The sequence below is a fragment of the Elaeis guineensis genome, chromosome 1 (genome assembly GCF_000442705.2).
Source record: "Elaeis guineensis isolate ETL-2024a chromosome 1, EG11, whole genome shotgun sequence".
Classification (NCBI taxonomy): domain Eukaryota; kingdom Viridiplantae; phylum Streptophyta; class Magnoliopsida; order Arecales; family Arecaceae; genus Elaeis; species Elaeis guineensis.
Window position 1 is genome coordinate 13292008 of NC_025993.2, and position 25082 is coordinate 13317089.

The 25082-nt window shown below is 39.3% G+C and overlaps 2 protein-coding genes across 4 annotated transcripts in view; both read right to left on the reverse strand.

The window, feature by feature from the left end:
- Positions 1-1925: 1925 nt before the first annotated feature.
- On the reverse strand, positions 1926-9788 carry LOC105038052 (magnesium transporter MRS2-F-like). 3 transcript variants are annotated; one of them, XM_073250803.1, is made up of 6 exons: positions 9234-9788; positions 8575-8664; positions 6682-6810; positions 6225-6370; positions 3179-3314; positions 1926-2439 (listed from the first exon to the last, which is right to left on the reverse strand). In XM_073250803.1, exons 1-6 carry the CDS (start codon positions 9633-9635, stop codon positions 2158-2160), a joined length of 1185 nt encoding a protein of 394 aa, XP_073106904.1. In that variant the 5' UTR covers positions 9636-9788; the 3' UTR covers positions 1926-2157. The 3 variants fall into 3 exon arrangements, with proteins under 3 accessions (XP_073106904.1, XP_010912044.1, XP_073106907.1); XM_010913742.4 differs by having other exon boundaries at positions 8575-8673; XM_073250806.1 differs by lacking the exon at positions 8575-8664.
- Positions 9789-14389: 4601 nt separating this feature from the next.
- LOC105038051 (magnesium transporter MRS2-F-like) overlaps positions 14390-25082 on the reverse strand; it is a 33348-nt gene continuing 22655 nt past the window's right edge. Inside the window, exon 7 of the mRNA XM_073250814.1 lies at positions 14390-14672. The gene's annotated coding sequence lies outside the window, so the exon portion shown is untranslated. The remainder of the gene's footprint in view (positions 14673-25082) is intronic.

The following is a 25082-nucleotide window of genomic DNA, read 5'->3' on the forward strand; positions in this document are numbered from 1 at the left end:
TAACAGAATTTTATCCATTAGAACTTTGGTGGTAATCGCCGCAACTAAACCAACACAGTTTTTCCCATTTTTTTTCCTCTGTTTTTTGAGTGAGACATAGGGCAGAGTCACATCTACATTCATTAGGATCATCAAATATAGAGTCAAAACGCACAATTCTAAAACAAAAGAGAGGCAGCATTTAGGTAAAGAGATGCAAATAGATTTGACACACTAATAGAAGAAAAATATTTCTCTGGCACATCAAAGACCAATAAGTCTATAATTCCCTGATTTTGATAAGTAGAACGCTCTCAACTTTGGTCCAAATCTGAAAATTCTGGATTTCCTTTCCTTGCAAAGTTTCCATTAAAATAATAACAGCAGCAGCAAGACCTCAACCAATTCTGATTTCCATTTTGATTCTCTTAGTACTTCGAGTACCCAGGGAGAAGTAGATAAACTCAGCCATCTTTTCCACCTGAATGTTCCTCCCAAAAAGTCCCAAATTCTTTTTCAGTAAGATTATTAAAGAAAAAGGGTATGTGCTCATTACATGCAGGCATGACATAAACACATTCGATTAGAGGAGGCCAATTCCTTTTACACAAGTTGTCTGCCAGCAATTAAAATTCTTCTATCAGAAGCTAACTTGAGAAAACTTTTACCTTCTCAAGAGTATAGGCTTTCCAAATTATACAGAAACTACACAACTTTGTGCCACCGAAATTCAAGAACTTATAGTTGGAGGCATAATAAAAACATCCCTAACCTTAACTCTGTCAGTGTCCGAATGGGGCCTTAAATATGATAAAAACCTCCATCAGACTACCATATTCTAGCAACAAATCAACATGTAAACACCCCTAGAAGGAAAGATTCCAATTAACTTGTCCATCCACAATCTCCCAGTCAGCAGAACCGATGCATTTTCATCAGAAGCAAGAAGTAATCCTGGAAATAAATCGATGAGGTAATTCACCAATACATCTATCCAGCCAAAACCAAGTAGAAACCTCATTTCCTCGCAAAAATGAAATGCTACACTAAAACCTTTGGATCTCAAAACTCTTTCCAAACCTGAGTAGCATTAGGAAGCAAGCTTGAATCCTAAATATCTTTTCCATAATGAAGAAAGAAAATAATCTTCTTCCTGACATGATCAGATGGATTTAATAATTTCCACCACCATTTATGCAGCAGTGCATGTTAAGATCTCTAAGATTTTTTTTATACTAAGATAACCTTGATCTTTGGATTTGCAGACCATATCCTAGTCTGGGAGGCAGAATCATCCTTTCACCAACTGAGACCCTTTCCAAAAGAATGCCTATTTTAATCTGTTCTCTAAAACCTTAGTCACCCAACCAGATGCCAAAAAACAAAAAGTAATAGATGGGTAGATTAGATAATACTAAATATACCAAAGGAAGCCTACCACCAAACAAAAATGTTTTTGAAGCCCAACGAGCTAATTTTTTCTCCATTTTATCAAGTGGAGATATCCAATCACTTCTCTTAAGTATCTCCTATCTATGGAAGACAAATATTTTGTAGGGAATTTATGAAGTTTGCAATTAAGGATACCAGCTAGAGACTTGCCCCTCTCAATACAGATCCAAACTAGATTGTAATTCATAGCTTAAAAAGAAGATAGCCCAGTGTATGACACTCTCACCATTATAGTATTCCGGGAGGGTCAGATGTACGTAGCCTTGCAACTATATTTGAAAAGGCTATTTTCATATGTTGAACATATGACCTTCAGGTCCAAATAGAACAACCTTATCATTGCACCAAGGCTCACGCTTTCCAAACTAGAACATAGTTTTGACTTAGGAAAATCAAAATTTTCAATCCACAAGCCAACTTAGGTATAAAGTTCATCCAAAAATGCATACAAGTTGCATCTTAGCATCCAAATATAATAGAATATCATTAGCAAATAATAAAAGAATTATCATAATTTCATTAATTTTTTGAAATTGAATGCTCAATCATAGGACTGAGATAAAGAGCACCATCAAAATGGGATCAAAACAATGCAGCAGAAAACATCACAGTCTCACCATGTTTTTTCAGTTTATCATACTACTGCAATTTCAAAAATGGTCTCATGGTTGCAAGTGTAAAGCATCTTCCATGTCAGCTTTATATGCTTAGAACTCAGAATTGCGATCATTGCAGCAGTCCACTTCTCTTGGCCAACCCAATGGCTAAAACATACAGGACAATACAGCCAGCTATGGTGCCAAAAGTGGTCTCCCAGAATTGGGAAAAGGTTGCAACATCAAATAGCGAAATACCTATATTCATACCAAATATACTCACAACCACAATGCCAGCAGTGACTACAACAGTTGCAGTGGTGAGCGTGACTCCCATCTGTAGCAGCTGATTCTGTTTCTCATCTAACATGATGTTGATGTAATCTTCTGTATCGTCCACATACTCCTTCAACTATGTTAAGATAGGGGAGACATTAGAGTCAGAAATCCAAAGGGAAGGTATAAAAATTACTGTTGAAACTGTTAATTTAGTAATGGAAAATGTGACTTTATCTAACAAAACTACAGAAAGTTCCCATGTAACTGCAATCCGAAGCATCAACGGTGTTCATAGTTGTTGTGGTCTACATGAAGAAAAACCGCAGCAGTATGTCCAACTTGATGTATTAGAAGGACGAAAACATGAATTAGGAAGTCTACTTGATTTTTGAGTTCAACAAAGGATCTTCGAACTAATAATATTTTCAGAATGAGTAATATTTTTTTTAGAAAAACTATTTAGTTGGAATGAATAGAGGCAGACAAATTATGTGCAGGATATAGCCTCTTTTACTTAGTAGATCAGTGCAAGGCTACATGCAATGCACGTGAGGTTATGCATGGAACATCTGATGAATGTCTGGAGTTCTGACTATATATTAGTTTAGATTTAGATAGAGACAACAATATTAGTTCTGTAACAACTATTCTAGCACCACTAGTTTTGCAGGGGTAAGTTGGTCGTTACAGCGTCTTTTTGGAACTTAAAAATTTCAGGTATTTAACTTATGGTAGAATACCAATAATAGTTCTTGCAAGTTGCTTTCTATATTTCCTCTTAAAGCTCAGTAATAGCTGTATCAACCACTCGTAGGGAAATGTAAGTGTACCAAGGTACTGAAAGATTGAAAGAAAAAAGACAGGCTACATACATGGGATAATTTGTTTAGAGTGCCATCAATCTGCACAAAGTAAGCCTCTAGAAGCATCTCCAACTCCTGAATGTTTGGCTTAAAAGCAGCCAAGCTTCCATGGCTGCTGTCTGTCTCGTTTTTAAAATCTTCATCCCTGGATAGACACACAGATAATTTGATGCAAGAAACTTCCTTTACATGGTGAAAGGCATATATTGAGACATTCATTACAAGAACTATCATAAAAAAGTTAAAAGAAATTTTTATAAGAATTGCTAAATCCAAAACCAACAATTCCAATAAAATCAAACAGGAGACTGAACATTCAGGCAAATTTGTTGTTTATTATGGCTAAAATTACTAGGTCTAATGATCTACCGTAGAAAATATTTAGTCACCATGAATTAGGTGAAAAGAGAAGCAAAGCTGTTATCCTTATAGAGGAACAAAAAATATCAATATAAAGAATGCAATATTCAACTGTCAGTTCATCAATATTTGTCCTATCTGCAACTCAAGTAGTCTCGTCCAGGCTTATTGCCCTCTGGCTTGCTCCAGCAGCCAAAAAGGTCAACGCAAGAGTGCAGCTAGCCATATTAGGCATTACTTACCTTTTTATCCACTCCTGTTTCATGGTTAACCTAACAAGAGCAAAATTCTGATCCAAATAGCAAAATGGCTTAACCAATACCTGTAAGTAGATAAATAACAGTCACTCTTCTATGACCTACTTAGTGTGAATAGGCTCGGCCAGGCTGGTGGTCATCCAGGTCTTTAAAAAGCTATCATATTTCCAATAGAGGATATGGTGTGCCAGGATATATAGACTAATCAGATCCACCAATTCCTTACCCACTATGGACCCAACTCACTAACCATGTCCGCATTTTAGTTTGCTCTGCACATATAAAATAAAGCTTGAGACTTCTCTACTTTAATTTGTGCTTCATATCTTATCCAATTTTGGCAAGAAGAGGCTAGGATAATGATGATGAATGTTCGGATATTCATTGATATATTTTATGCCAGTTTTACCTGTCTTAGTTCACAGTGTTTAGTTAGATTGCTAGTTTGATCAGAGAAGGAGACTTAGACTCACTTACATATGGGTGAACCAAGGCTTAGTGAAATAGAAATGGTACACTAGTATGTAGGGAAAAAGGTGCCAGATAATCCTGTCTGGGAACTCCCTAAGTGCCAAGTTGTTGTGGCTCTAACATCATTTGAGTTCAAGTTGCTGTTGGTGAGATTCTATTGGAGAGATATGTCACATGAAGCACAATGCACGGAAGCATATGGAGTTTGATTTATGTTGGACTTTCTAGAGACTGTAAGCCCAGGATAAGTTATACTACTATGCCAACATGCACAACGCCCATTATGTATAAAAAGAATGGATTAGTATTGGATGATGAAGAGAAAATTAAAAATAATATCGAATATAAATATCAATATAGAAGTAAATACCAAGAAATTTCTTTTTTAAAGCCTTACTAGTTTTCCCCTTCTTAATATAATTTCAAGTAGAAATATAAGAACAAACCAAGATATCATCAACTAACTTTCTCAAGTGTTTTCACATTTTTAAATTTCATTTTTTCTCCTCTTCTTCCCTTTGAAGAGAAAGAAGGGGGAATGATGGATGCAATATATTTTATTTATGCCTCCTTTTATGTTTTTGTTTTTCATATATTGATTTCTGGTCTGCAATTTTTTGATAAAATACATGAGGAAGAATCAGACATGAGGTGGGAGTAGCCCATCTCAAGCATTAATTTGGGTTTTTAAGACATTATTTCATTTCTTTTTTTTTTTTGTAACTTTGAAGTAGGAAACTATGTTTACACCTATGCATGCCCTGTTTATATTTTCATTCTCTTAATTCATAATTTATTTTCTTAGGTTTCTACTTATATACATTATTCTTATTTCATTTATTTTAACAAGGAAATAATTCAAGATTAGTGTCACGTTTTCTTTGTCAACTTCTATGAAAAGGAGTCAATAGAAGAGATCAGAGAAATCTTGAATTTTGTTTCTTTTTCCTTTTGCAGTTCTTAACATTGTTTCAATATAAACATTAAATTCTGCTATAATTTTCCATAAAAAAGGCCTAATCTGAGAGCTTTGGAGATAGCCATTTCATTCAACATGGTTTTTCTTCTAACTACTCATTACTTAATTCCCACATCTTTAAGTTATTTGTAAATAAAAAAAAAAAAGATTTGCTATGACTGTGATGATGTCATATGTGAAGGAAGAAAATAAACTAAATCCTGAAGAATTATCTTTTAACATTTTCTTGTTTCCTCATTAATTTGATCTTGAAGTTATTTCTTGTCAGTGATTCTCCTTCACAACTTACTGCACAAGACTAAAAACTGGACACTAATTGACCTATAATTCAGTGTTATTCCTTTTCTTTTGACATGCATTTTGCATGCACATACGATAGTATCAGTGAAACAGGAGAAGTCATATAGTGAATTAATGGTGGTAGACTAAAAGCAATCCACAACCTAACAGATAATCAAAGACAAAATCACTATTGTTATTTAGTAAAATCAATCAACTGAAATAAGTGGATGCTAACCAATCATGTTACCATTTTACTTAGGATTTCTATGAATTATTAGAAAGTGACAAAAATATGTACAGATTGTATAATATATTCACAAAGTTGATGTGCGATTAACCTTGATGACATCACAATGGATAATGAATAAACTTGTTTACATATGTAAACACCAGAACAGTTGCTTCATGACATTCTATCAACATTGTTCACATCAATATGGTCTAGATATTATATTTCATTCAAAAAAACAATCTGAACCATTTTGTTCATCGCAATAATTCACAGTTTCTCAGTGGTACCATTTGGGACAAGCTTATGATTTGCGGAATGCAATAGTTATTTTCAGGTTTGTATTTGATGGACTTAGCTATTGAAAAAGCAGCTCGAATAATCGCTTGTAATATCTACAAGATATTAAGAAAAGCATGCTTTAAATTCTTGATTTTTTTACTGCTGCTTTTATCTGAAGATAATAACAAAGCTTACCTATCCTCCTCCAGTTGAGATGCACCATTGTCTACTTCAACTCCTGACAAAGATTCACCATTATACTGATAACCAAGCTTCTCTGTTAAGCACATCTCAGCCATATCCATATCATCATCCAGTAAGTGTTCTAGCTCATCCCTTACCTATTAAAACAGATGTTATTAGCATTTAGTAACATATAACTCTAAAGTGTGAAAAGAGGGTAAAGTATATTAAAACTCTAATCTAAGGGCCAGAAAAGAATATGCAGGAAAGTAGACACGGATGCCCAGTAACAAAATTGTGGTATGAAAGAACTACTAAACACACCCAGTTTTTTGAACTTAACTAAAAAAAGACATCTTCACATCCGACAAATATAACTCATTAAATGGTGAGTTATAGTTATGAACTGTTATAAGAAGTTTGCTGTACTGTTTGTGTTGCAAGTAACTCTGTAGCTTTAACTTCTCACCTTCTGCACACGTCCTGATATGGCAACCAAGCGACTCTTGATATGTCTAACATGTTCAAGGTTGAGGGTACAGATTTTTGAAGTCAATTCATCCAATGCTGGATAAGCTTCTTGCTCCAAGGTCAGTGTCTGATATGAATGAATTAATATGAGAAGACATGTAGAGGTTTGCTGAGTTCATGGATAGAAGTTGCATATGTGAATTTCAGAAAATAAGATGAAAATGAAGCCCTTATGAAACTAGAAATGGTAAAGAAACATATCAAAAAATAGTAAAGAAAAAAAATGAAATGTTTTTATTGCACTACATAAAAATTTATTATTCCATGTTAATGACAGATAACAAAAGGATGCAATCATAAGATGCATGCTGCAAACACCCATGATGCATGCATAAGCATATACTGTGTCTACTTGTTTGTACAGGTTAGAGGAATTTGGGTGAGGTTAAAATAAGCGCTGACTGACCTGAATATTTTTATTGAAGCTTCTAAACAGCTTGTAAAGGGCATTTAAATATTAAAGTATCAGTATTTTCATGATTATAGTCTGGGCCCCAAGCCAAAATCTAATTATAGCTTAAATAAATGAAGCTCACCATTTGTTGTATTTTGCATTGTAGTTTATACTGTAACCTGTGTCAAGATCTAAACAACATACAGCTAGATTTAGCTATTAGCTAAAGAAGTTGCAGGTCTTTAGAAATGAAACAAGAGGAAAGGTTTAATTTTGCAAATCTTGGTAATCAAATCATGCTTATTTACAGTCTACGCCTCCAAAAAAATTGAAGGCCTCTAGGTGACAATTTTTACTAGATCTTATTGACTCTGAAATCTTCTTAGCTTAGAATTCCATATCTTTTATTTAGTGGAAACATTCAAACATTTGGCTTCCAGCAAGAAATGAAATGAGAATTTGTACGTTACAACTACTGAGAGACTGATAAAGCTTAAGCTTTAACTTTTATGCTATATAATGACTGAGAGAAAGCATATAGTAGAGTACCACGATAAATTATTTGGTAAGCTTTGGTGAAAAAAAAAGTGAAACTAACAGCATATAAACAATTACTGGAAATACAAATAAAGCAAAGACAAGCATACATAATATGTTTGGCATGAAAAATGGATTGCTGTTATGTTGGGACTAATTCTATAAAAAGAGACATAGAAAAAGATTTATAGAGATAGAGTTGTGTGGATGGGGTGAGCAGGCATGTCGAGGTCATGTAATCAATCCATGCTTTTGAAACATATGAGCGAACCTTTTCAACAAAAAAGAAACATATGATGGAATTTCCTAAGAGAATAATAAGGTCCATAATTTTGCATAAATTAGAGTTTGAGGCAACAATGCAAGCCTCTAAGCTCATAAACGGTAGGTAGGATATATGAGAACGCTGAGGTGAATTGTTTATAAAACCAAAAAGATGGGGTAAGGAATGGGTATATTAAAGGATTATAGGACTGCTACTAAAAAAAAGTGTCAAAGAATGGTGCATGCATGTACGTACACATGCATACACGTGTGCATAGGGGCGACTAGCACAGGTAGAACTTAGAAAACAATTTTAGAAAAAATTACATCTAACAATCCAAAATAGTCGGGTCAGAGTTTTAATTATTCATCTTGTTGTTGTTGTTGGAATATTATAATGGGTAGAGAAAATAAACATTCTAAATTGTAGCTATACAAAGCGAGAGTTCTAAATGCATCAAAGCAGAAAATGATACATCATGCACTAGCAAATATGATCGGATCTGGTAACAAAACAACATAATGAACCCCATGACGCACTTCACATATTAGGCAAAGCATATATCAGCAAGATTCGACAAAAGGGCTGTAAAAATCCCCTAACTTTCATCTCAAGTAAAAGGGAAAAATGCATACCTCAGCTTCAAGGCACCTACAAACAGATTCAAGGCAGAGTTCAAGTGCTCTGAACTCAAAGGCTAACACCTTACCACTGGATTCTGGAGCCTTCACAGACTAAATCATTTTATGATAAGCACAAGGTTATTGGTCAAAATTTATAAAAGCAAAATGGTAGCGGAAACAAATTCTGGATCATGGGTAGTCACGAAGCTTTAGCTGGAACTATTCATACGCTCCTTTAGTTAAAAATTTAAAAAAAAAAAAAAATCTTGGCAATAGTTTCTTAAATAAAATAACCAGTTGCATGCAACAGAGAACAAGTACGCATCGAAATTCACCACGAAATCGGGTGGGTTTCCCTCCCTTTCCATAAGAAAAAGGAAAAGAAAAAAAAGAAAAATGCGTATTCTTTAGAGTTTAATAAATCCAGCTTCCTACAAATATTACGAAGAGTAAAAACCCGAAAAGCAATATAAAAATCATAACTTTCTATAAATACTTCCAAACTGTAGCATTTAATCTGAAATACTTATTTAAACTATTACTAGCATTTAATTTAGCTGGAAATTCAAAACAAATGTCTTTGAGAAATAACTAACAACCTTAGCATCCCGTTTTCCATATCCATTAAACTAACCAAGGTCAGTATTTCCAAAGCAGATCACCATCACTACCTGGTGAGGAGCGCCTGAGGGGCTGGAGACCCGGGACTGGAGATCGTGGACGAAGGGGGCGACCATAGGGTCCCTGGAGTTGGGGATGAGCACCTCGGTGGCTGTGATGATGGCCTTGATGTGCTCCAGATTGACCACGATAGCCCTTTCCCTCCCCAGAATCGTCGACGGGTAGGATAGCAGGGGATCCAGGATCCGCAGATCCCGCGCCGGAAGCCCCGTCCGCCGCATGATCGAGTGCTTCCCCACCTCCTCGAGACACGACCGCCCAGAGTCCGAGACGACCAACCACGGCCGGCTCGTCGTGCCCTTCCGCCTCCCGGCCGCCGAGTGCGGCGGCGGCGTGGCTGCCGCCGGCCGGTGGCGGGGGTCGTCCTCCGTCGCCTTCTTTGGGAACCTCATCTCCGACTCGAGGTCTAGGGTTTAAGCATCTGCGAGGCGGGTTTGCTTCTCTCGCGGCGTTCGTGGAGTCTTCGAAGTCTCTCTGAAATCGAATCCGAATCGGCGCAGCACGAAGAAGCGTAATCTTCGGAGGCCGTTTGGCGCGTGGGGGGAGGAAGCGTGTGAGATATCTTCAAAAAAAAACTCCGGATCGCGTTACCGGTTCGGGTTTTATTTTGGTCTTCTTCCGCGAAATTCGATCGCGCCCCACACGGATATCAGAGCCTGCACAGATCATGAAGAAACTATTGAGCGATCCAACGGTGGATTCATGCGAAGGAACGTGAATCCTTCACTTTTGCCGAAGATACGACCCCTGTCCTGCGGTCACATTGTTGTGGGGCCACGGAGGAATTCGGCCGCGGGAAGTCACCACTCGCCGTCGTGTTTTCGGCCCTGTACGTCATGACGGCTGTTTGGTAATACGGATTTAGTACTTACGTGTACTAATATTTTTATTATTTTATTTGATAAACGTTTAGTAATCTTTAATACATATGCAGGAGTTCTTCCATTTATGTTCTCAAATATACATAAATATTTTTTTCAAAAAATATATATATATATATATATATATATATATATATTATTTTTTTTCAGATTATTTATATCATTTAACCTCATTAAAAAATTAATAATTTAAAATTAAAATAATTAAAATATTTTTAATAGATGGATATGTAAAAAAAATATTTATAAGAGTATATATACAAATAACAACTTTACAAATATATTTGTATAATTTTATATATTTAAGAAAGTGTTTATATAAAAAAAATTAAATTTTTACATCCACATCCTCCTAAATATTAAAATTTATATAAATAATTTTTTAAAATTGATATTTATATGCACACCCTTACAAAATATTATTCTTGAATACTCCTATCACAATGATTCAATTACTACAGTTAGCCAAAATTATGTGCATTTAAATTAAAAATTAATTAAATATATGTAATTATCTTTTCATCTCTAAAGTAGGTAATATCTTAATGGCTCTCACTAAAAATTATTCAATTTGTTGAACATCCTCTTTTGCATGCAATCACCTTTTTCTGCTCAACATAACTCTGTTCCCTCTGCCTTTAAGAATTTTCCAATCTCTCTTAATCTCTTTATTTCATTCTCTTGTCTAAAATCAAAAACCATTCCCTTGACTTCCTTGATCTCTCTCTCTCTTTCCAATTGCTCTCTTCTAAGAATTTTTTTAATATGTATACCATCCTAAATATATAAAATTATATGAATACTCTCGTAAAGTTATTATTTACATGTATATCTTTATAAATATTTTTTCGTATATCTATCAATTAAAGATATTTTAGTTATTTTAATTTTATTTTTTAAATACTATTTTCTTAAAGATGTTAGCTGATACGGATAACACATATATAAAGAAAAGAAAAAAAATATATATAATTAAAATAAATATTTTATGAGGATATACATATAAATATTGATTATAGAAAGATATTTACAAAAATTCTAATATATAAGAAGGTATGTATGGAAAGTTTAGAAATTCTAAACTTTTGAGCAGCTTTTGGATTAGATACAATGGAAACCCATGCTAAGCTCGAATCTTGCTGGGACTTGGAACAATCCAAGAATATATTTCTTGGATAATTGTTAGTAATTGCATGTAATTTTCAGATTATATTTGTTATTTCATATTTGTGCTGAAAATTGTAATTGTTTATTTTGATTAAATAATTTTTTATTATAAAAAATTGCTAAAACTTTTTCTAGCTTTCTTTCAAACACCAAGTTGATCAGAAAATAAAAAAAAGGTTCAATCAATTTTAAACACCCGTTGGCTTTTGCAAATCGATCTTCAAAACCAAAATCCAAGAAAACTTACTACTCTAAAAGTTGTGCAAAAAATTTTAATGCAGTTTTTCTAAACAAAGAATTCTTAAATCTATTGTTTTGAAATTTTTTCATTTATAAATCATTAAATCAAATTTCAAAACAAAATCCTTACTTCTGCTGCTTTGAAAATAGTGCAGAAATTTCTAAAAAAGATCTCCAATTATTTCATCTACTCTGAAAATCCTGTAAAATTGAATTTATTAGTTTGGGTACTAAAATTGTTTCCTTATTTTGAAACTTAGACTAAAATAATTTTAGTATATTTCATATATATTTAATATATTGTTTAAAAAAATGTCATAAATATATTTTATTGTGTTTCAATTATTATCAATTCTCTATTTTAAAATTTTAAAATCTACACTTTCAAGTGGACTGAAGCACTTAATTCCTCCTGCATATTTGTTAAGAATAATTGCTTTCATTTAATATAATTATTTAGTATACCATTTATTTAGTATTGTTATTACCTTTTCATTGTTTGATTTTTTTAGTTAATATATTTACTACATTTAAATTTTGAATTTTAAACTTTAGTGCCCTATTATTGGAAGCAATTAATTAAATACTTAAATAAATTAGGATTAAACCTTGCATTTGCAGAATCCACTAATCAACACACGTGTCATAAAGTGGCTTCTCTTGACAAACATAGTTCAATCAAGCTCAAACTGTTGCGACTCGTTTGTCAGAAGATGACAAAGCCAAGTGGAGATATTAGTTGACCACTTATGGACCAATCTAAGTCATCAAACAATTTGATCCAATATCTTTATCTTTGTCAAATTCTCAAACAACTTGCACCACTAGTTCCTAAAAAATAACTGCTCCATTTTCCAATCAAAAACCCTTTAGAAAATAGAATTTCATTATCACCATAAGATTCTTAGCACCCTATTTGATTCCCTCTATGATGGTTATCTTCCCACCAATGTTGTTAAGTAACTACGAGATGCCCTAGAGAATATGGAATAGATGATACTAGTCTAAATTAGTTTACCATATCCCAATTCTAGAAGTATGCATGGAGGATTCCAAGCCTATCAGTGTCTAGGTTCATGAATTCTAAGGTCTCCTTTGGAAGCTAAATAATCTGGATGCAAATCTTCTAGTAGTTATTAGGTTCAAGTCTTAACTAACTCTTTTCCTCTATCCATATTGGACAACTTCTGATAGCTAAGTCATAGGTAAAAGAATTTAGCGCTCATAAGATTTATTAACTTTGTTAGGATCGAAGAAAGAACACCGACTTAAGCTTAAGCACAACAGAAGTATGGACCCAAGATTAATCTAACCAAATTTTATCCTACACTCTTAAATCAAGGCCAATTCAAACCTAGAGGGGAAAACTTCAAAAAGAACTTCCAAAATTGTTTAAACTAGAATCTTTTCCCTAAACCCCCTCAAAACAAAAATCGATCAAATAAACTCCAAGTCAAAATCCAAAGAAGCAAAAAGGAGCCCTTCTACTTCATGTGCCGAAGAACCGACCATGTCATAATGAATTCCTACCACACGTTTAGAATATCGAAGAAAGTGCCAACATACATGAACCTTAGGTTAAAATGATTGAAGATAGTGCCGGACCTTCTTTGAGGTTGGATGCCACTCCATTTGTAAACTTTATCTTTTCATTTTATGCTTGGCAATTTGATTCTAGAGCTAATCTTCATATTTATTTCGATCTTCACTTTTCAAGAATCATGTGGATGTGTAGTGCTTGGGAACAATTTAGCAACATAAGTGCTAAGAAAAGGATGAGTAGACCTGGATATGATTTCAAAAAAAAAAAAAAAATCCTTCACCAAGTGTTGTATACCTAATATTAGGAGAAACTTGATCAACAGATCTCCTCTAATATCTAAAGGCTACAAAATTGTAGAATCTAGTAAACTTGGAATCACCCGTAATAATGAGTTTGCAGAGATGGTTTATATCAGAGGGTTTGTTGAAACTAAATGTACTTTTTAATAATGTGAATAAAGATCATTTTATTATCCTTATGCTTAAATCTTTCGGTATATAGCATGATAGTCTTGGTCATGTGAAATCTCATAACAAAATTAAATCTCATTCCTAATTAAGATAGTTTAAATGTGAAATTTGTATATATGCTGAGTACCCGAAAGAATTTTAGGCTTGTGTATAAGAATTCAAATCTTCTTAATTCAGTTCATAGGGATGTATATGCCTCTATCAACTTCCCGAGGTAACCATGACTGTATGAGAATACTTTTCTAATTTTTATATACCTAATCAAATTTAAGGATAAAGTTCTAAATAGGTTTATAATTTTTACAGTCAAAGTAGAAGCCCAACCCATGAAATTTTTTAAATTAAGATGGTGATTGTATCTCAAATGACCTGATCCCATTCTACCAATAACATTGGATCATTCATGTGACCACCCCTCTATATTCCCCTCAGTTCAATAGTGTAGCAACGTGGAAGATTTAAACCCTAATAGATATGATTAATTTAATATTAATCAGTTCTAACACACTCAAGAACTTATGGGGGAAAAATTTTTTTATCGATTGTTACATCATAAATGGGGTATATTTTAAAAGTAGTGGTACGATATTTTCTGAAATTTGAAAAAGTAGAACTCCAATATTAGGTTATTGAAAATTATGGAGGTGTCTGGCTAAAGGTGATATATTGAACTCATAATAAAGGAGATAGAAGATAAAATTATTGGGGGTAATTTCATTTTGACCGAAGATGTGAAAGCCTACGAGGAAAGATTGACTCTCGTAGATCCTCAAATCTCACCACAAAATAAATAAGGACCATATTTTTCCAAATAAAGCATGATCAATATTGGATTTTCTCCTTGAATCTAATATTCTTGATGAGATAAGAAATAACAAATATATCTCTCTTAATAAAGAAAAAGACAACAGAAGTATTTGGTTCAACAAGATCAGGCCAATCGCCTGATTCTATTTCTTCTTACGGCTCCTCTGCTTCCACTTATAAATAAAGGCTTACAGGAGACTCTCAAAGTATGAAATCTCCTCTTTTTTTACATGCTTGCTCCTTCTTTTTTGTTGTCACAAATTTTTTTTGTAGGTTTTACCGTCATCGTCGACCTGTCGTTGTCGTCCAATTCCAACTGATCTGATCTCAAAATGAAATTCTGCATCAATAAATGGTGCTAAAGAAAAGGTTCAAATTTGTTTACGGAAAAAAGCAATCAATAGAAAGAATTTCATCACACTACTATAAATTGATCGAAGTCGATTAAATCTAATTGTCTTCAAATCGTCGAGATAAGCTGGTCATCCACAAATCAATCGATGCCGACCAGATCTAATCATCTCGAAATTGATCAATGCCTTTTAAATCATCCAAATCGAACTCAAAATCAGGAGGCTGATAATTCAAATGATCTTAAAATTCTGAATTATTTTATTATTTTATTTATATTTTAAAATTTAATTTTTGGTGTAAAATTCAAACAAAGAAGGAGATCTATATCCAGAGCTAAATTAAGAAGGAGACTATAACGTCCGGATAGAAAAGAAAGGATGTCGCGGGACCCAGCCAAATAGAGTCAATGACAACAACCTCAAGAGGGAGGCACTCCATTGATTCAGGGATCTTTATGGTAAAAAAAGTCAGACTTCATTTATCATTCTATTTTAGCTCCTTTTCACAGGATCACAGATTCTTGAGCATCCAAGCGGAGATCGAGAGTGTGCGGAGCTAAGCTAGATAATAAAAAGAGCCAAACAAAGTCCAAGAGCTCTCGTACAAAACTCAAAACTCCCGTACTGATAAACCGAATAATGGAGCCGAACTTCACGTTGAAAATTTCGTAGCAGCTCCTACAAAAAAAAAAAAAAAAAACCGGAACTCCCGCGGTAAAAAACTCCTGAACCCCCATCGGCTATTTGTATTTGCTTTCCGTTTTGCAGGTCCAGGATCCAAGGCCGAGGCCATCCACGACGGCTCCAGCAGTCGCAGACTTCGTCGGGTCCGACAGCACCGACCTCCCCACCGGTCTCTCAAAGTTTCGAGCAAACCACCCACCGTGGCACCTCTGAAGCCTCCGCTCACATCTCCATCGGTGCCGAGGCCGCCCGAAGCGAGCCCCTCCAAAATTCTTTATCTTTATCAAATCCTCTGGTCGGTCGCATGGGCCCTCTGGCAATATTGATTCCTGAGTTGTGGGGCCGGAGGCATCTTACCAAGAGAGAGGGGTGGCTGCTGTGTCCAACTGTCCAGTAATTTCGAGACCGCTTTCCTACGAAGCATTAGTGGCGATTGGACCCATGCGTGGCAGAGAAGAGCTCTGGATTCCACCAACATTTGATGTGATTTGCGCCCGCAAACTCTTCCTGTGCGGTCGACCAAAGGAGAAGAAGAAGAGAGAGGGAGCGAGAGAAACGGGGGAAGTGAGGGAGTTGGGAGGCCGGACGGTTCTGCCCTTCGTTCACATCAGGCTGGACCCCAATCCTCGATAGAAAATGGAAGACCCTACCTTCGCCGGATCCGAGCTCTCCCCTGACAACGCCAAGGACTCGAGTCTCCGAATTCCCCCCAGCCGGCGTTGAGCTCACCAAATTCAAGACCTTCCTACTCGAGCCTCCCCCTGGTCGATACCGATTTCATCAGATTCGAGCCCCCGAGCTCGCCCACAGCGGGCCCGAGGTCCTCCCGAGCGTCCATGCGTGCCTTCGATGCAGCCGAAGCTGGTCCCGTCGATGCCGAGACCCCCAGCGAGCGGCTCCGGGGCGCTCACGGACGCCCAATTTGCCGACAGCACCGACCCTCACCGAATCCTTGGACCCGGCGTCTTCCTCACGTGCGTCCTCGCATCTGCTGGTGCTGCGGCCGTCGGTAGGTGACTTCAAAGGTCCCCGCATGTTCGCGGCGACCGATCCCTCCTCTATGGGCTGTTGCGGCCGATCTCCATGTCGCGCATCCTTCCCAGCACCGAAACAACCCCAACCTCACGCTTCGATATCTCCCTCTTCTGATCCATCTTCAACCACGGCGGTGTCATTGGTGGCCTCATCCTCTTTTGCATGCTTCATGGTCGCCGGTGTCTCTCTCTCTCTTGCCATCCTTCCCCCGGCGCCAGTCGTCTGTAACGAAGGTACCCGAACCACTGCCATCTGCGTCGAAGCGTCGGAGAACAAGGCCGACCAGCTCAGATCCAGATCGATCGGAGCAAAACAAGACCGATCAGAATCCAGAACAAAGCCGATCAGAGCTCAATCCAGCCGATCAGAACAAAATAAAACTGATCAGAGCTCAGATCCAGAGCGATTGGAATCGAATAAAGCCGATCAAAGCTCAGATCCAGACCGACCAGAGCAGAATAAGATCGATCAGAGCTTAGATCTAGACCGATCAAAATAGAATAAAGCCGATCAAAACAGAATAAGATGGACCAGAGCTTAGATAAAAATCGATCAGAGCTCAAATCCAGATCGATCAGAGCAGGACAAGGCAAATCAGAGTCCAGAACAAGATCGATCAGAACAGAACAAGGTCGATCAAAGTAGAACAAGATCGATCAGAGCTTAGATCCAGACCAATCAGAGTAGAACAAGATCGATCAGAGTTCAGAACAAAGCCGACCAAAGTAGAATAAAGTAGATCAAAATCCAGATAAAGACTGATCAGAGCTCAGATCTAGACCAACCAAAGTAGAACAAGGCCGATTAGAGCTCAGATCGAGACCGACCAGAATAGAACAAGGCCGATCAGAGTCCAGAATAAAGCCAACCAGAGCAGAACAAGACCGACCAGAGCTCAGATAAAGATCAATTAGAGCTCAGATCCAGGCCGACCAAAATAGAATAAGATCAACCGAGCTCAGAACAAGGCCGACCAGAGCAAAACAAAGCCGATCAGAGCCTAGAATAAGGCCGACTAGAGCTCAAATAAAGGTCGACCAGAGCCCAGAACAAGGTCAGGCAGATCCCAGATCCAGACCGATCAGAGCTCAAATTCAGACCGATCCGAATCGAAGTCAGATTCAAGCAAATCCGAAGCCTAAGATCAAGCTAATTTGAAGCAAAAATAAGTCCAAACGGAGACAAAACTCTAGTTCAAACTAAGATAAATAACAGGAAGGAGTCAAGCAAAATCCAAAAGCTCTCAAACAGAGCTCACAACTCTCATGGTAAAAGGCTTTCAGGCCCTATCTATTATTCTGTATCATTTTTTTAACAACAGGTCTTCAAGCACTTAAGCTGAAGTGCAAATCTAACCAAGGCCACAAAGATAAGACCTATGTTATCAAAAAGACGACCTCCAGAAAAGATCAACATCACCAGAAGGCTAAGGCCATCAGAGAACCAATTTGAGCAAATCAAGACTGGACTATCAAACAAAAGGCCAATAGCTGAAATGGATGAGCAAGTAGAGCTTACCACCAAGATGAAGCCTAAAGTTGAATTGAGAAGGCCAAGCCCTGATGCAAACTAAGGATCGACCTCCAAAGATTGACCCCTCAGGAGTAAACTCCCGAAAACCAAACTTCCAAAGGATAACCTTCTGAAGTCGAGCTCCTAGAAGCCAAAACACCAACCAATGAAAGTCAGTTGGAGGAAAACTGATGAAATAAGGTAATACGACTCTAACCATCTATCATTTTCTCTAAAGTTCGATTCAACTTAAAAAATCAAAAGGTCCAGTCAGAGCCGATCCGACAAGTTTTCTCATCCTTTGTATGCAGATTAGTAACTCAAGACCTCGGCGACTAAGTAGTAGACGATAATCTATTTGGACCTCTGAAGGTCGAACTCACTTTTCAGCAAGTCAATGCCCATGAAGACCTTAATCGCACGAGAGGGAGCTGTACAGGCAGAAGACCTCTATGGCTAAGAAGCGGGAGATGACTTACGAGGGCCACTAAAGGCCAAACTTTATTTTTTAGCGAGTCAATGCCCATGAAGACCTTAGCCGTACGAGAAGCGGAGGCTAAACTATATGGACTTTTGGTGGGATAATCATTAAGGACCCTGCCCATCGACTTCGACAATAAATGAGGGGTAACCTACAGGACCTCCGAAGGCCGTGCTCATTTTTCAGTGAAGCTAAAGCCCATGAAGACCCTGGTTGATCGGCTTAGCCAATTGAAGATATAAGATGATCTTTGATCGGCTTAGTCATTGAAATTATAAGACAGCTTTTGATTGGCTTAGTCTTTGAAAATATAAGACGGTCTTTGATCGATTTAGTCATTGAAAATTTAAGACAGTCTATAAAGGACCCTCAGTCAGTTAACTTCGGCAATAAATGAAAGCCCCTCGCTTTTCAGCGAGCAGAGCCGATGAAGACCTCGACGATTAAAAAGTTACAAACATCAAGGCGATGTGGCCCTTCATCTCATCGAAAGCTATAGACACAGTACGTCTTCGGCAAGGTTGAAGTACTCTCTTCGTCCGACCCAATGCTGGCTCAGACTCAAGAATAGGGGGGCTGATATTGGGGGTAATTTCATCCTTGCTGAAGACATGAAAGCCTATAAGGAAGAATTGATCTTTATCGATCCTCAAATCTTGTGCCTCTTTCAAAAATTCAAACGATCCTGATATAACAACTCGCCACAGAGCAAATAAAGATCATATTTCTCCAGATAAAGTAGGATCAACCATCTGATTTTTTTTTCCAAAGCCAGTATTCCTGATGAGATAAGAGATAACAAATATATCTCCCTCAATAAAGAAAAAGATAACGAAAGTATCTCGTCCAGCAAGACAAGACCAATCACCTGATCCTGTTTCTTCTTATGACTCCTTAGCCTCCGCCTATAAATAAAGATCTATAGGGAATCTTCAAGATATGAAATCTCCTCTCTCCCTACACGCTCACTCCTCTTTTTGCCGAAATTCTGACTTGAGCGTCGGAAGGTCTCCACCAGAGCCACCTTCGATTAGAGACTTTTCTCTTGTAGGTTTCGTCGTCATCGCCGACCTACCATTGCGTCCAATTCCAGCTGATCCGACCTTGAGACGAAATTCTATGTTAATAAAAACCATTGATGATATTTTTGTAGGATATTCTCTTGATAATAATACTAATAAATCTCTTGTGACAAATTTATTAATAAGTGATATCTTAAAGTAATAGCCTTATTAAGGCTAGAGATGCAAATGACATTGCGAATATACTTTCTTTTAGAAATAAAGCCCATGATCCAATTTCATTTGAGCTATCCTCATTGTATAATCCTAACCCAATTAAATATGAGTTTTCTTGTGAAAAAAAAAAATTTAGATCGATAATAGACTTGATGAACTCAGAAGAGGCACAAGGATGAGAAAAGAGAAAGATCTTGGTGAAGGTGAAGCTTCTTCACTTTTCTTGTTAAGGGTGAACCTTCCATCTTTTCTTATCGGGGGCTCCTTTTTTTAAAGAAAGACATCCACTTTAAGTTTAAACCAATCACTCAAAATTAAATCTAGATCCTAACTAACCTACCTCCTGGAAGTAAACTGTTAGGCTATAAGCAAATGCTTCGAAAGAAACTTAGACTTGATGGTTTAAGCAAATGCTTCGAAAGAAACTTAGACTTGATGGTTTTATAAAAAGGTATAAGACTAGGCTAATGGTTAAAGGTTCTAACTAGAAGAAATCCTTAGACTACTTTGATACCTATTCCCCTATACCTAGAACTACATCTCTTAGAAATCTTCTTGCCATTGTTTCTATTCATAAATTAATCATTTATCAAATTAAAGTGATGATCATATTCCTAAATATAGATCTAGAAGAAAATATCTGCATGGAATAGCCTAAACAATGTTGTAAAGGGCTAACAGAATAAGATGTGCAAACTTATTAACTCCCACAGTTTGCAGTATGATCTCAATTAATGGCATTAAAAATTTGACAAGACCAAACCAACCTTCGCACCTTCACATCCATGACCATAATAAATGTCTTGTCCAAGGTCATCAATGATGATTGTGTAATCTTTTACTTATATATTGATGATGTTCTAATCTTTGAAACATCCCTTGAAGTCAATTCAAGACCAAATCATTTTCACTAAATAAATGTGATATGAATGATTTAGGTGTGGCCAATGTGATCTAGAGGATAAAAGCTAATCAAATCTCCGAAAGAGATAGCTCTCTTTCTTTTTCATTCCACTGATAAAATGATCAAAAAATTTAACTTATTTGATTGAAAACTATTTTCCACTCCAAATGATCCTAGGGCACACCTTAAGAACTTAGGTGAACTCATTAATCAAACTAGGTATTTTCAAATAATTGAATTTCTACTATAGATGGCAAAGAAGACGATATGATATTGCTTGTACTATTAGAAGATTTAGTACATATATTCATTTCTAGATCAATCACTGTTGGGTACAAAATATCCCAACAGCCGAAGTTCGCACCAGGAGTGACCCTCCGGGGATTCTACCAACTTCCGATCTTCGGCGACATCTTTCTGAACCTCTCTGGCATCCGAGCCTCCGCAGCATTCTCGAGTTCTGCCGATGGATAAACACCCTCCAGCGTCGACCAGATTCTTCACGACAGACGGACTCCTACGAGAGCCGGACTTCGTCCCGGACTTCTACTGCAAGTGAACTTCGTTCGGACTCCTACGGGAGCCGGACTTCGTCCCCGACTTCGACCACTGGAAGACTTCATCCGGACTCCTACGGGAGCCGGACTTCATCCTGACTTCAATTACAGGAAGACTTCGTCCGGACTCCTACGGGAGCCGGACTTCGTCCCCGACTTCGACTACTGGAAGACTTCGTCCGGACTCCTATGGGAGCCGGACTTCGTCCTGACTTCAATTACAGGAAGACTTCATCCGGACTCCTACGGGAGCCGGACTTCGTCCCCGACTTCGACTACTGAAAGACTTCGTCCGGACTCCTACGGGAGCCGGACTTCGTCCCTGACTTCTATTACAGGTGAACTTCATCCGGACTCCTACGGGAGCCAGACTTCATCTCCGACTTCTATTACAGGTGAACTTCGTTCAGACCCCTACGGGAGCCGGACTTCGTCCCTGACTTCTGCTGCAAGTGAACTTCGTCCGGACTCCTACGGGAGCCGAACTTCATCCCCGACTTTGACTACTGGAAGACTTCGTCCGGACTCCTACGGGAGCCGGACTTCATCCCCGACTCCGGCTGTAGGAAGCCTTCGGTCGGACTCCTGCGGAAATCGAACTTCATCTACAGAAAGCCTCTGACTGGGCTCCTACAGCAAATAGCCCTCGCCTATAGTACTAACGCTCAGGGCACCCAACGATAAATGGCCCGCCAGCAACACCCGAGCTCCTTTCAGAAGGATAGCCGCCTCTCTCCGTCAGGTGCGTCAACCGAGCTTCGGCCGACAGGCCTGGACTCCCTGGCTGGCCGTAGTAACGGCCACGACTCTGCTCCACTTCCTGCAACAGATTTCACGCAGCTCCATCACTCCCTGGCTGGCCGCAATAATGGCCACGATTCTGCTCCACCTCCTGCGACGGATTCTGCGTGGCTCCACCACTCCCTGACGAGTTACGACAACGGACGCCGCTCCACTCTCCGCAACTGACTCCACATGGCGAGCCATGGCGACAGCCACGACTCCCCCCATTACTCTTCATAATATACTCTTCCTGGCCCCGAGCGGCCCACTACTAGGTGGTTACAAATGTCGCTATCAATCCGTTGCTCCCTCTGCCTATAAAAAGGGGACCCCAGATACGTTATTCTCTAAGCTCTAATTTTCTATCCCAAAACTCTGCTAAAATTTTCATTCGAGCACTCCATTCTTGTTGAGGCAGAGAACTGACTTGAGCATCGGAGGATCTTGTCGGAGCAACTCCAACTCCGGTTTAAACTTCTTTTGCAGGTTTCGGTGGCAACCGTGACTCCCTCGACTCCAGCTTCTCCGACGCAAGTGAATTTTTGCACCAACAGAATTGGCGCTAGAAGAAGGACGGCTGTGTCTTCGCAGTACCCTTGTTCTTAAAGGAGCACTCAATGGGACCGCCTCCGGTCATCTTTTACAACGCCCTCTCCTCTTTCCCCCGCTAGATCTTCGCCCGGTGCCTTCCCGTGAAGCATCCCCACGGCGACCCACGGCCTTCGCGGCCATATCTCAAGCTCCGGCTTCGCCTCCAGTTTCCCAAGCTCCTCCTCCTCCGGCAACGGCCGCCGGCATGGAGCGGTCAGACAATCGACCTCCGATGGATTTCGCCAACACCATCTTGGAAGAATCCCGACGGGGAGCGACCGGCGTATTGGTCGGACCTCCCAAGCGGCAAAAGATTGAGGAATCCATAACTTTCACTGAAGAAGATGCTTGGGGAGTTCAATTTCCTCATAACGACGCGGTTGTAGTTTCTTTGAATATAGCTAATTACGACATCCGCCGCATTCTTGTCGACAATGGAAGTTCGGCCGACATTTTGTTCTACGACGCCTTCTCAAGAATGTCCATCCTTGACGGCCATTTGGAGCCGATTAGCTCCCCTCTGGTAGGGTTTACCGGCGATGCTGTCCCGATGGAGGGAGTAATAACTTTGACTGTAGCTGCGGGTCGATATCCAAGGCAATCCAGGGCTCTAGTGAATTTCCTGGTGGTAAAGGCACCGTCAGCCTACAACGCAATCCTCGGCCGACCTGGCCTCAATACTCTCTGGGCTGTCGTGTCAACCTACCATTTGAAATTGAAATTCCCTACCAACCAGGAGGTCGGAGAAGTCAGGGGAGACCAAACCCTGACCAGACACTACTACAACATTGCCTTGCAAAGAAGTGATCAATCCGACCTCTGTCCAGTTGATGGGCTGGACGCCCGCGACGACCTCGCTGAGGAGAGGGGCGGCCCAATCGAAGATCTGATTTCGATCCCTTTGAACGACGGGAATGCGGAGCATGTGGTGAAGATCGGCTCCAACCTGGGGGAAGAGGTGCGGGCGCATCTCGTCGATTTTCTACGAAAGAATCCGGACGTTTTCGCTTGGGTCCCAGCAGACATGCCGGGGATTGACACGGAAGTTATGGAGCACCGTCTGGCCGTCGACCCAAAGCATCGACCGACAAAAAAAAATCCGAGGTCATGCACCGGAGAGGCAGAAAGTGATAGCCGAGGAAGTGGACAAACTCCTGAAAGTCGGGTTCATTAGGAAAGTCAATTATCCTGACTGGATTTCCAACGTTGTCCTAGTCAAAAAGGCAAACGGCAAGTGGAGGATGTGTATAGACTTCAAAAAGCTGAATAAAGCCTGCCCAAAGGATAGCTACCCTCTGCCCAGAATTGATCAACTGGTGGACGCGACCTCGGGCCATGAGCTTCTCACCTTCATGGATGCATTCTCCGGCTATAACCAAATCAGAATGGCATCGGAAGATGAAGAAAAGACCACTTTCATTACTAACCGTGGCCTTTACTGTTACAGGGTCATGCCTTTTGGCCTCAAAAATGCAGGTGCGACCTATCAGCGGCTGGTGAACAAAATCTTCAAGGAGCAGATCGGCCGCAACATGGAGGTCTACGTGGACGATATGCTCGTGAAAAGCAAATCTTCCATAAACCACATCGCCGACCTCGAGGAGACCTTCGACGCCCTCCGAAAATATAAGATGAAGTTGAACCCAACTAAATATGCTTTCGAAGTGACCTCGAGGAAGTTCCTGGGCTTCATGGTGTCGGGGTGCGGGATTGAAGCCAATCCAGAGAAAATTCATGCCATTCGGGAAATGGCCGTCCCGAAGTCGATAAAAGAGGTTCAACGCCTTACAGGGAGGGTAGCAGCCCTGAATCGCTTCGTCGCGAGGTCGGTCGAACGGTGCTTACCCTTCTTCCAAACCCTCAAGCGGTCGAAGAACTTCTGTTGGACCCCTGAGTGCCAACAGGCATTCAAAGAGCTAAGAAGCTACCTCGGCTCGCCTCTGTTGTTGGCGAAGCCCGAGCCTGGAGAGGAGCTGTTTTTGTACCTGGCGGTCTCCCTTATGGCTCTTGCAGCAGTCCTTGTTAAGGAAGAGGCAAAAATTCAATGGCCGATCTACTACGTCAGTCGCGCATTGAGAGACGCCGAAACCAGGTATACTAAATTAGAGAAACTAACTTACGCCCTGTTGATTGCAGCCTGGAGGCTCCGACCCTACTTCCAAGGGCACACCGTAACGTTACTCGCCGACCAGCCGATCAAGGCGATTCTGCACCGGGCAGATGCCTCCGGAAGGATGGCGAAATAGGCGATCGAGCTCATCGAGTTCGACATCAACTATCGACCCAGACCGACGGTAAAAATTCAGATATTGGCAGATTTTATAGTAGAGTGCACTATCTCGGAGGAGGCCGAATCGGAACAGGGTGAAATGGACGACCCCGAGCCCCAACCGAATTTCCCTGAAGAAGAGGTCGACCTCCCTGGTTGCTTTTGGGCCCTCTACGTGGATGGGTCTTCCAACATGTCGGGCGCAGGTGCGGACCTGATCTTGATCAGTCCAGAGGGGATCGTCGCGGAGTATGCTCTGCGTTTTGAGTTTCCCGCAACAAACAATGGAGCTGAATATGAAGCTCTGATCGCAGGGTTGAGGAT

Bases quoted from the DNA above. Each gene is read 5' to 3' on its own strand.
- LOC105038052 (XM_010913742.4), bottom strand. From the start codon at position 9,635: ATGAGGTTCCCAAAGAAGGCGACGGAGGACGACCCCCGCCACCGGCCG. The intron at 8,674-9,233 runs GTAGTGATGGTG...AAAATGATTTAG, and splicing joins CCTCAGGCGCTCCTCACCAG to TCTGTGAAGGCTCCAGAATC. The intron at 3,315-6,224 runs GTAAGCTTTGTT...GTGTCTATCCAG, and splicing joins TCTCAACTGGAGGAGGATAG to GGATGAAGATTTTAAAAACG.